This window comes from Anas acuta, chromosome 1 (assembly GCF_963932015.1).
Source record: "Anas acuta chromosome 1, bAnaAcu1.1, whole genome shotgun sequence".
Classification (NCBI taxonomy): Eukaryota; Metazoa; Chordata; class Aves; order Anseriformes; family Anatidae; genus Anas; species Anas acuta.
This window is the reverse complement of record NC_088979.1, coordinates 31972087-31984427: the sequence shown is the minus strand read 5'-3', so window position 1 is coordinate 31984427 and position 12341 is coordinate 31972087. Positions and strand designations below refer to the sequence as shown.

At 39.0% G+C, this 12341-nt stretch overlaps 1 protein-coding gene across 1 annotated transcript in view; it reads left to right on the top strand.

Moving 5' to 3' along the window:
- Nucleotides 1-12341, top strand: part of NAA16 (N-alpha-acetyltransferase 16, NatA auxiliary subunit) — a 62293-nt gene that overhangs the window by 9017 nt on the left and 40935 nt on the right. The window contains exons 2-5 of the mRNA XM_068675507.1: nucleotides 1497-1581; nucleotides 3719-3823; nucleotides 7818-7975; nucleotides 9395-9529. Coding sequence (XP_068531608.1) covers nucleotides 1497-1581; nucleotides 3719-3823; nucleotides 7818-7975; nucleotides 9395-9529 — 483 coding nt within the window. The remainder of the gene's footprint in view (nucleotides 1-1496; nucleotides 1582-3718; nucleotides 3824-7817; nucleotides 7976-9394; nucleotides 9530-12341) is intronic.

Below are 12341 nucleotides of genomic sequence, written 5' to 3'. Positions count from 1 at the left end.
TTTTTGCTCTTGGTGTTTAAGTGTTAATTGCCCCATTATAATTACTTGCCCCTGACGGAACCCCTTGACCATCCTGCCAGAAGTCAGCCAGGCAGAGCAGCCTAATCCAATGTCAAGGCTGGCCCTTTTTGTCTTGAGGGGTGATTTAGGTGACCTCCAAAGGTTCCTGCCAACCAAAATTATTCTGTGATTTAGTCTCCAGTTAATCATGGTTAACTACACATGTCCTGAGTTTCAGACAAGTAACTAAAAGCCGTCTGCAGCTAAGCCTTTTCCCATGGGCTTGGGGAGGATTTGTGCTTTGCCACCGTAGCTAATAACCCCAAAGTGAGCATGGGCATGTTTCCGTGTTGCCTGTGCCCTGAGAAGCAACGTGATGCATTACAGCTGTAAAGGAGTCACCACACACCACGTTTCCTTAATAGAGATTTTTACCCCTGTCCTCGAAGATTGATCAAGTGGAAGAGATCTGTTAGAGACAGTCTAAGATCAAAGTATATGACCGGAACTGCATCGTTTCTCCTTGAAATAACCATCTGAATTGGAGCAGGACAACACACCTTGTGAGCTGAATGGTGCCAAGTTAAGCCGTTTCCTTAATTTAAAAAAAAAAAAAAAAAAAGGGACATATTTAGCTGACCATAAATCACTTTAATGCTTACAGATAAAAGCGTGCCTTAACTGGCTTATGTACTTTGTTTTAAAGTGATCAGCTGTAATGATCCAGATGACTACAATCTAACTGGCTTATTAGCATGAGCTAATGTCTTGCAAAGAAGAGGAGGGAATAAAGTTCACTTGTACTTTTTTTTTTCTTAATTTTTCCCCAGTGGAGCAGCATTATTTGTCAATTCACATGATCATTAGGTAAATGGTATCTGAAATAAATTTAAAAGTAGCTTTTAGCTGTACTGTTCCAGCTACTGATTAGTTTTTTAATGCCCAGGTAAATTATCTGTATATGTATTTCTTTTGAGGCTACAACAGGTCTATCCTACTTGAAGGTTTCTCTTTCTCTCCCCAAAGCCTACATCCGTGACAACCAAAGTCTTCTCTTCAAGTTGTTAATCTGGAGGCCGCTAGCAAAAATGGGATGTTGAAAGAAGCATTTGTTGTTTTTTTTTCATGGTGACTCTTCTCAGAAGTTCTGTGGAGTCAAGTTATCTAACTTGGCTTGCCATTTTTATACTTCAGTGCAAAAGTTCTCAAAACACTGCTACCTGCCTTTCCTGTTTCTGTTGAAAAGGAGTGGCCAACTTGGTCCCAACAGTTCAGCTTCAGTGGAGACCATGAGGCAAAGCACCGGCTGCATGTGAATGAAGGCAGATACTGAGCTGAATGCTGGAGGAAAAGGCAATGTAATGTGAACAGTCATATTCAGCTGCAGCTTGCTACTGACCTGATTACGGAAATTACTAATGCGTTTCTACTACCATGTTAACATACTGTTTTAAAATGCATTTTGGTAGTTGTAATTCTTTTTTTTTCTTTTTCAGAAATGCTATGAACAGAAACAGTACAAAAATGGACTCAAGTTCTGCAAGATGATACTCTCTAATCCCAAATTTGCTGAACATGGAGGTAACTGTGGAGCTCAACATTTTCTTTTTTGTCATGAGTTTAAATGGATTGTCAGTCTATTCAATACTATTGAGAAAGAATGGAGCCTGTCAGTGAGCATAATTCTGTCCTTGTGGCTGAATAACACTCTGCGTCTTCAGTTGTAGTGCATTCACACCAAATGTCCCCACTAGCTCTTAGTCAGAAACACTTTTTGTGGTGGGAAGATCAAAAGGTATAGTAGAAGCACGCTTCATTGAAGTTTCCAATTAAAGTTTCCTTTCTAGTTTTCCAGGTCAGAGTGCTAGTGTGGTTTTTAATAGCAAACCATCCCTTCTTTTGAACATTACATGAAGGTATTCTGCCAGAGAATTAAAAATCTTGACTTTTTTTCTCAAATGGATATCTTATACATTGCTACTTGGTGCTAGGACTGGCCTGTTCTGATAAATATCCCAGGAAACTTGGCAGGAAAATGTTGGTTTTATTTACATCTCTCAGAACTGAACCATCAATAGGACACCCTAGTCCCAGTGCGTTACAGCATTTCTGTTGCACGGCTCAGGGAATACTTCTTTTGATTCAGTGCATTTTTTTTTTGGTCTGCTCGTCAGGCAGCCTAACGTTCTGAGTGTGCATGTACTGTGTCAAAACTATTTTGCTTTCTGACTTCATCAAATCTTGGCAAAATGTTTGACTAATCTTCCTTTCATCAGTGCCTGCTCCTTCTTGGTTGTCTTCATTACTTTCCTAGAGTTAGAAGTACATTTTTTTTTAATTGCTTCAAAATTAGAGTGGCCTGTGCCCTAATCACTTACCTCTACTAACACTTGTGTTTTTATAACCTCTCACTACACGTTTCCATGTCTTTTCTGCTCTAGCTGTCTTAAACTTTTCCAGGACAGCTAGCTGCCTTGGCAGTCCGCATACTACTTGGGCTCTGAGCCACTAGTGGCTTTGAAGCTTGGGAGCAGAGCCTGGAATGAACAGCTGAAGCAGAACTAAGCCAGTGAAATGATCTGATGGGAAGCTGCACTGTTGTCACACTTAGCTTCAGAGATAAAGAATTAGAAAAATTTAGTGAGAAGGTGACAAACAGATGGATCGCTAGGGCTGGACGGTTACGTCCCTGGTATGGGAAGGTAGGAGTAGCTTGCCCTCCTTCATGCAGTGGCGATATTCTCTTTCAAGCTTCCTGGTGTGCTGTGAGGGTATCATTCTGGCTTCGTGTTCTCACAGTTTGGATGTAGGGTGGCTTAAAAACAAAACGAAAGGGTTTATTTGGGGTTGTCATTCACTTTAGGTGTACTCTTAAAGAAAACTGTTAGAGACAGGTCTATCAATTAAAGTTCAAGCAGGCATTGTAACAGACCTTGAGGTCGTGGGCCCTTTCCATTAACACAGGGGGAAAAGGTTGTAGTTAGAGGACAAACTGAATACAATGTTGAAAATGAGACTAATAATCTTCTGGCAGTGGGTAAAAATAAACAGTCTCTTATTCAGCAGGCAAAACAACAACAAAAAAGAACCCACCCATGAATCTGGATGAGCTTTCAGGCACAGTGCATGCTTACATGCAGCTTGTTTCCCACAGTGTTACTTGACTGCAGGAAGAACAGAAGCAATAGTCATGCAAGCACATTATTTGGAATCTTCTGCCTCTCAAAATCCTACTACTTTGAGGTCTTTTACCCCCAAAGTACTGTAGCAGGAAATAAGGTCTTTTTAACTAACGTTTTGAAAGCAACCTTCAATAAAGGAACTGACTGTGACAGATTTTTTTTCTTATGGTGTGACACAACCTAATAAATTTCTTTCATGTTCTGCCTACCTGGAACTTTAATACATAAAGCTGAGCCCTATAAAATTGTTTCAGCTTATTGAGAACTCACTTATGAATGAAAAAATAGATTTAACCAAAGCTTGTGTTGTCCATGTTCATCCCATCTGTATGATGCTCTGCGAAGGTCTTTTAAGACCAGTTTCAAGAAAGGAAATGCCTCCGTATAACAATCTTCAGCTGTGTTAGGCAGCTATTCTGATCTAAATTTATCATTTAGTGGGGAACTTTTACTGTGTAACAACTTCAAAGGATATCTGCATTGTGAAAACTGGCATATGGGAAGTGAGAAACATAAGTATATGATATTTCTTACAGAAACGCTCGCTATGAAAGGACTGACCTTGAACTGTTTAGGGAAGAAGGAAGAAGCATATGAGTTTGTTCGTAAAGGACTTCGTAATGATGTAAAGAGTCACGTCTGTATCCTTTGTAATATAAAACCTGATCTTTTTTTGATGTGTTCTCATTTGTGTGTATGTGTATCATCTTATTGCTGCATCAACCCATACTTTTGAAATACATAACGTGGTCTGTATATAGAAATCTGAAATGAAGCGCATATCATGAATATTAATTTGTAATCACATACTTGAAAAAAAATACTTTTTTACTTTCTACAGTTTTATAGAATCTTTAAGAAAAGTAAAATGCCTTTCACATTTAAGTCTCTTACAAAAAGACCATTTGTGATGCTTACTTTCTGCAGAAAATAAGCACAGCGTGTGAAATCTGGCCCTTTCCTAAAGTTTTCCTTTTTGTTACTTGGGTATAAGAAATGCTGCCTGGAGGTGCTATGAAAATATCTATTTTGCTACTAAATTTTAAATAGTTGTTTAGGTCATTGGTGATTACCATTGTCTTCTAAGCTTGTCTCCCAAAAGTCTATACCTGTGAAATATGTCAGCTACCCAAGAGCTTTTGTTTGTTGTGCCACAGGTAGGAGCCTACTTTAAATTTGCCTTATGTGTTCTATGTGCACGTCAAGTCTATTCAGGGGCAAGTTTCCCATTAAATCTTGTTTTGTTTTGTTTTTTTTTACCATCCAAAAAAAAAAAATCTTCCAGGGTATCATGGTTGAAAGAAACACTTTTTGATTGCTATCTGGCTAACACAAAGGGATTTCTGTTTATGCCTATGGTAAACCTCCAGGGAGCTTGTGGTTGCAGATCAAAAAACCCCCCATCACAAAAAAATAAAAAAGGCAAACAAAAAGACAACAAACAAAAAGACTCTAAGCATATGGAGGACATTAGAGTTTCTAGTGAGATAGTGTTGAAGAATCAAATGTAACTTGCTCCTTCCTGATCTAAAGGCTAAATAGGTAAGAAATACCAAAGCAATTTTGATTTGTGTAAGAAGTCTTACAGCTTAAATAGAGGAGTGAAAGAATCTGGGCAAGTTTGGATAGACTAATCTCTACCCTTAAATCCCACTCCGGAATGATATATTTATCAGCAACCCTAATTATTGTTTGTGGGACTCTTAAAATTGTCTAGAATCCTTCCTCTCCAATGCTGGAGGGCTCACTAGAAGAGTTGGTATTTTTTCCAGTTTAGTTTGGGTTGCATGGAGTGGTCAAAGAGATGCTTCCCAGATAAGTTTAAAAAAATGTTTGTTTTGTAGTGAATTTTACTGGATTTCTCACTGTTTAACTGACTCATCTTACTGTAAGGTGACTACAAGGATTATTTTTTGTATTCTGCATTCAGATAAAAGTGTAAACTTATCTGAGTCCTCCTAGGCACAGAAGTCCTTTTCTTTTTTTTGCTGCATCCCTAAAACCAGCACTGACAAAGCAAGAAGTTGCTACTTCTTACATTCAAGTGTGTTGTTGTAGCTCTCGGTGAATCCTCTCATAAGCCTCGAGCAAGTCATCTGTCTGCAGAATTACTTTTCTACTGAGCAGAGGTTTGCTGCATAATGAATTCAGACCAGGCATCGAAGGTTTGTCACGGTATTTTGGTTGTCATCTTTTGATGTTCTTAAGGAATAGCAAACATCTTTTTATTACCATGCTGTGAGAGCAGCTGACGATCACAATGTCACTGCCCAAATAGCTGATTCTCCTGCTGGTGGGGCTCTGGTGTGTGTGGGGAGTGTCAGGAGAAAAAGATGTATTCTTGCCCTTGGGGAACTTGGATCTGAGGCTGAGTTCCTTAACAAAGGTTTCTTTTACCCAGGGAAGTGGTTGAGTCACCACCCCTGGAGGTCTTTAAAAGACATTTAGATGTAGAGCTTAGGGATGTGGTTTAGTGGTGGACTTGTTAGAGCTAGGTCAGAGGTTGGACGAGGTGATCTTGGAGGTCTCTACCAACCTAGACGAGTTGCAATATATCTGTGTATTGTTTTCTTGCAATAAGGGGTAAAAGTCGTCTGTGCTTTTAAAATAGCACGCGATAGAGGATGATTGAAGTACAGCCGGTCACCTTAATGTCCTCGTTAGTTTAAGGATTAAGAGAAGAAAACTTTAATTCTTCTGCAGGTTCAAGTAGTTTCTCCACTGAGGTTTGGGGAAAAATGGCAACTAAAACTACTCAGAAATGTAGACGTTCTCTTGTTGATGTACAAATAAGCTCTGAGCCTTTTTAAATGTAATTTGAATCAAGGCTCTGCACTTATTTCAGTGTGCAGTTTCAGTAGGTGGCACGTTAGGCTTTCAGGACACTTCAGGAACACGTTCAAGACTGGCCAGAGCTGTGTGCTGTATAATGAAGTGGTAGTGTTGTGCTTTATTGGCTTGTACCAGCTGTCATACTGTGCTTGGAGTCTGCCGTTGTACAGACTTTGGTTCCCAAGGAGCTGTGCCTTGATTTCTGTGATTGCTTGATGAAGAGCGTGATTTATGAGGGATTAAAACAGATTACCAGTTGGATCTGGGAACAGTAACGATGCACAATAAATTGCTCGAAGCATCGTATCTTAGTCCAAGTAAGAACAAATTATTTTGGACTCAACAGTCTTGCTGTAGGCAGGGATCAAAATTATCAGCGCTTCACGAGGCTACAATTTGAAGGTGCTGCATTTAACTCTGATTCATGTCCCCAGTACTTGAACACAAATAGGCAAAGCAGGATTTACAGAAAGCAGCAGCAGAGTCAGACCGACTTCAGGAACTGTTTCCAAATCCCATCCCCCTCGGTGGAGTCTGACATCCTTATGGCAGCAGCAGCAGCTCTGCTAGCAGTCTCAGAGCGGTATGGGAAGTTCTTGTACCATTCATCTGAAGTGACTGGTGTTCCAGAAGAAACATAAACCAGGGGCTCTTGTGTAATCGAAGCTTCCCTCAGACTCTGAATTCTTACCATATTTTTCTTTCAGTTGAAGTCTTCCCCTTTGTTCTTCCAACCTGCTTTCTGTCTTGTTGTCTAGAACCCACTCCAGCACTTGAGGCTTTCTAAGAAAGGAGGATGTTCTCTTTCAGTTTCTTTTATTAATTTGAGCAGGTTAAAGCACCTTTTTTTTTTTTTTTTTTTTTTTCCTATGCCTTCTCCACTTAGCTGTTTCAAAATGCTTGTAACTTCGGAGGGAACACTTGCTTCTGTTTCAATTCAGCAGAATAAGAACTGATAAATTTTTTTTGCTGTTGGCACAGATAGCTCACAAGGCCGGAACTGCAAGCGGGGGCAGGATGCATATACCTTTTCCCAGGATTTGTTGGGCTTAGCTGCTTCAGAGGCACACGGGAGAGCCTCAGGACAGAACTTTTGAGTCACCTTTGATTTGAAAATCAAGTAGTGCAGAATTACTGCTGTGGAAGATACTGCCTCAGCGAGCTGCTGGTAACCTGAAGTAGCAAATAGAAATATGACTTGACACAATATACTTTTAATATAGCTCCAGGAGACAGATGTAAACACACAGTGTGATGTGTTGCTATGACACCTGTTGGTTTCATGCTTTGAATTCAAAATCTTTTCACAGTTCAGGAAAAAAAAAAAAAGATGCTTGGCAGAGAAATCTATTGAAATGTGCAAAGACACACTATGATGGGAGTCTGAGATGCTGAGAATCCGACAAAGGCATTTAGTGCCCAGAAATGTTAAGATTTCCTTTTATCAGTAAATGAAAGGTAGCTCTATTTGTCCCTTCCTGTAAAATCTGGAGACTAGTTGAGGTTGCAGATAGGCAGGTGGGGTAAGGTAGAACTCATACACCAATTGTATTGTTTAGAATGAGTCACTTCTAGGGATAAAAATGCCTATTGTAGTCACAGCAGTGTACTTTAAGCAATGCATCTCTAGGAATAACTCTACTGCATCATTCAGGCTTTGAATCTTTTTTTAAGTTTTTAGTCTGAGAAGGGTGACGGTCTTCAAGGACGCCATCAAGTTATTTGGTCTGTAACACAAATGCCCTGCAACACAAAAAATTACTTTGTGAAAATCGTGGATGTGTCTTCCTTAACTTGTATTAGGTTGGCACGTCTATGGTCTCTTGCAGCGTTCTGATAAGAAGTATGATGAAGCCATCAAGTGTTACCGGAATGCGCTCAAGCTAGATAAGGATAATCTACAGATCTTGAGAGATCTCTCTCTGTTGCAGATCCAGATGAGGGATTTAGAAGGATATAGAGTAAGTATTCTATTTAAACTCCTCTTTACTACTGTTAGTATTCTCTTGTTACGTTCTGCTATTATTTCTTTTATTGGTAGTAATTCGGTTACTACTTGGTTTTGACATTTCAAACTAGAAAGTGTTTTGGACCATTGTTTTGGAAAGTATGAAAATGAATTGCAGCAGAGCTCCATATAATATTGGGAGCAGATCCCAGAAGTAAGATTATTCTATTAAAATTTGATTAGTGAATCACCTTTTTAAAATTCTAGCTGTGAATTGATTTTTCATTAAAATACTGAATATAAAAAGGATAAGGCTTAAAGCTTAGCAAGTGAGAGTACTTGCGTTATTGTGTAGTATTGCAAACAAGGTTTTGGTTGCATGTACTGAGGGCGTTCTTTGTTAGAAATACATTCTCATAAAACTGAGCGTTGTTAGATTGTGTCGTAAAAGCGAGCAAAGAAACAAAATAGCTCTTCTGGTTTTGTGAGGAATTTTTTCTTTGTTATGACTTGCAGGGTTTTAGTAGGGCTTATTGGATTAGAGATGCCTATCCTATAAGAAGTGCTTTTGCAAACACCAAAAAAAATAATCCAAGTTTCCTCTGAAAGTCTATAGAAATTAGTACTACTTACATTGTCTCAAGAACAATTTCAAATATGGATAATGGCGTGTTATATGACATGTTTTTATGGAAAGTTGTGAGATGCGTCACTGCTGGAAGTGCTTTGAATATATCCTGAGGGCTTTATTAAATAGTGATTGCTCCCTCCACCAAAAGTAACAAAAACAACCAACCAAAAAAAAAAAGCCCAAACCCAAAACATCTCCACACCCTAGGTTTTACTGAGGATATGGGAAACTTTTGCCCCATGCAGATTGCTTTCTTGAGTCCCAGTAGAGATTTTATCACAAATAAAAACTTCAAATTTGTGTAAGAACTGAGTCAGTGGTTTCGAAATAGCTGAACTGATTTGGCTGCCAAAGGGAGAAGTGTTGCTTTTTTTCGTCCTCTTCCATCTGAAGTAGAGGGCTGGGTTGTGGGTTTCCACATCAGTTGATCTACTTGACCGAACGTGTAGAATTTGCTCAGGGAAGAGAAACAGATAACCGAGATGTGGTTTGGCTAAGGAAGGGAGGTCAGAGAAGCACTGCAGCAGTGTAAGTATCCAGACCTTGTGCCTGGGCATGAGTGGAGTAGCACTGCTCTTTTAGATTTTTGTGCATTGTACCATAACTCCTATATTTAGACTCTAAACTTCTATGACAGAAACATGCTTCTTTTCCATATGCTGCTAGAATTTAAAAAATAGTCTAGTTCAGAGCTTTTCAAAGATCTTTTAAATTGTTAGCTGTAGTGGTGATAGACCATGGTAATGATGTAGTAACTCTTAACATCCTTTTTTTTTTTAAATGGCTTTCCTTTTACTCAAGGAGACAAGATACCAGCTACTTCAGCTGCGCCCCACACAACGGGCTTCCTGGATTGGATATGCAATTGCATACCATTTACTTAAAGATTATGATATGGCCTTAAAACTACTTGAAGAGTTTAGGAAAACCCAACAGGTAAGACATCCTATTCTAAAAAAAAAAAAACAACACTTTGGGTATAAGAGACAGTCTGAAGAATTAATTCTTCATAATTAGGAAGAACTAATGAGGAAGACATTTGTTATTTGTGGAGTTTTCTTCTATGAACATTTAGCTCCTGGAAATCTCTTTGAGGAGCTAGCAGCTGATGCAAATTATACAGGATCACTTGTTCCCTGGCAATAAGCTGTTAGGGTTGAAGAAGTAAGGGTAGACCGATGTGGAATAACTGAGTAACTTGAAGTCTGTGAGACTTTTAGCTAAGAGAAAACCGGTGATGATGCTTTCCCTTTACAGTAGTTAAAACTTCAGAAAATACTGTTTAATATTGGATTTGTGCATATATGCCCTCTTACCATCTCCTACCATAATATGGGTATCGTTACACCTCTACAAAGAACATGAAAATAAACTTAATTTTGTATGCATCTATATATTATTCACTTAAAATCAGTGCTTGGTGTCAGAGCTGCATGAAAGCTGAGTTAGAAATTCTTACATTTGAGAAGATCTGGTGTTACTGAAACTTGTTGGAATACATCAAATGATACCATACTAAAATCCCCAAGTATAACATTTTTTTTAAAGAGATACCATTCACTTCTGTTATTGGTAACTTGGAGTTATGAAGTCTGGATTAACATAACGGTGGATGAATTAAATATTCTCTAACATAGGAAGAAAAAACATGTTTACAGGGGTCTACAACTTGGTAGATGTGCTGGAAATATCATGCGCAGGTACTAAAATATTGCCTGATCTACAGATGGTGAATATGTTTTTGTTTTTTTGAACAAAAATGTTGTATCTTGTCTAAGATAATTGCATTTGAGTTGCTGTCATGCTGCCAGAAGTGGAATAACTTGGGAAAAGAAAGTTAGTAGTTGCTAAGAGTGTTTGTGTCTTGATTGTGTATAATGTAGTCAAATATAAGATAATATAAGACATTGTAAGCCAGGGATGCATAGCTTGAAAGCCAAAACCAATAAACTGGGCCATCTCTTATGAGTTTTTGATGGCCAAAGTTATGGTTCTTGCATGAATCAGCAGAGCCCTAGCTGAGTTTGATGTTGTAATTAGAAATTATACATAATAGATGGGATGCTGCAAATGATGGACTGTAAGAAAGTGAGGCTCTCTTAAGGACCTGGAGGGCTTAACAGTTGTGTTGGCTCGTTGGAGAGAATGGAAGTGATACTGCTCATGTTGTTGTCTTCTCTAAAAGATTGTGTGTGAATATGCTTGTCTGGGGGCAGTCACGGTGATACACTCTTCAGTCTAGTGAGACAGATTCAAATACCATCTGCCGTAGATAAATGTTAAATCAGTTGAATCTGTTGAAGTTACCACAGTCTTTAAAAATAAATAAATAAATTCTGAGAAGTTCTCTGGCTCTGATGCCATTTTTTAGTAAGACTGGAAACATTTGGGAAATTTCCGTAAGACAAGGGTTTGTGCTTGAATGATACAAACAACGTGAACTGTTCAGCTGTTGCTCAGCATTATACTGATGACAGGGAAACAACAGAAAAGCTGTTTAAGCACTTGAGGAGAGAAATATACCATGAGTGTTAGACTACGTGAATGTATAGAAAAACAGTTAGGACAAGCCTTTCTTCTTTTCTGAAATCGGTAGGTGAAGTTATGTAAGGTATTGTGACTTCCCCCAAAAAAACATTAAAAATAAAGATGACTACATGAGTTTCCACTTATCTTTCAAATAAAGTTTTGTGCCTTGTGCTTTGCTCTACGAGCTCACTGAGATGTGCGGGCTCACACAGTGCAGCTGCTGGAAGTGAACATTGTTTTGGGTCCAGAACGGTCGGGATAGCATGAGGAAAATCACAGTTCAATTTTGCCATGTTTTGACTCTTCCACAGTAGTTCCCAAATGTGCTGTTTGTGCAGTCCCTGGATACTTAAGTTTCGTGCTTAAAATGGTTGAGCCCAGTCTATTCCTGAATCTGAGGAGCTGTACTTCTTGCTTGCTTTACTTGCCAAATCTCCCTTCTTGTAGTTTGTATTCACTCAAACTTAATAGATGAACTCTTATGACTTGATGGAATATTGCATGTCACTTTGATAAAAATGGTGGTGGTATTCAGTGTTTAAAAGGAAGGGTTGAAAAACTCAAGGGTTTCCAAGTCACTAGTAAATGGGAATCCTGAGCAAGCTGATGCTTTTGGAGAGTTTTATGGTAACTTGTATTAGGCTTCAAAGCGTTTACCCTTTTTGATGAATGAACAAAGAAGCATAAAATGTTCTGTAAAATGCTGCTGTCATAATAAGTGGTAAATAATGGCACTGTAGGGTGATCACTATCATTCACTTGGATTACTCAGGCAGCTCTGTCCATTCAGATGTGAATTAACACAGCCAAAACCAAGCGGTAAAAACTAAGAAAAAGATCAAGGAGCTGACGTTTTAGTGATTGTAGGTATGTTAAGGTGTAGTATTACACAATAACCGAGCTAACTCAACTAGAGCTGTTGCCAGAAGCAACAATGTGATGTCCTGTGTGCTCCCACTGCTTCCTTGGGCAGCACTGCTCGGCTCCCGGAGGGCTGGCTCAGGAAGCCCAAGTGACAGAAATATAATCACTGTTTTGGAGGATTGATTGGCTGAACTGAACAACTGTGAGGTGAGAGGGGAAAGGAAGGGGAATAATAGAGGGAAGTGAGCTGCCTCTGATCCAGGCTGCGGTTAGATGGGTTTAGCTTACTGTAAAATTGTCCCTCGGGGCAGGCTTCTGGGTGAAAAGCAGAAAAGACCCCTATTTCTGAGAAGAA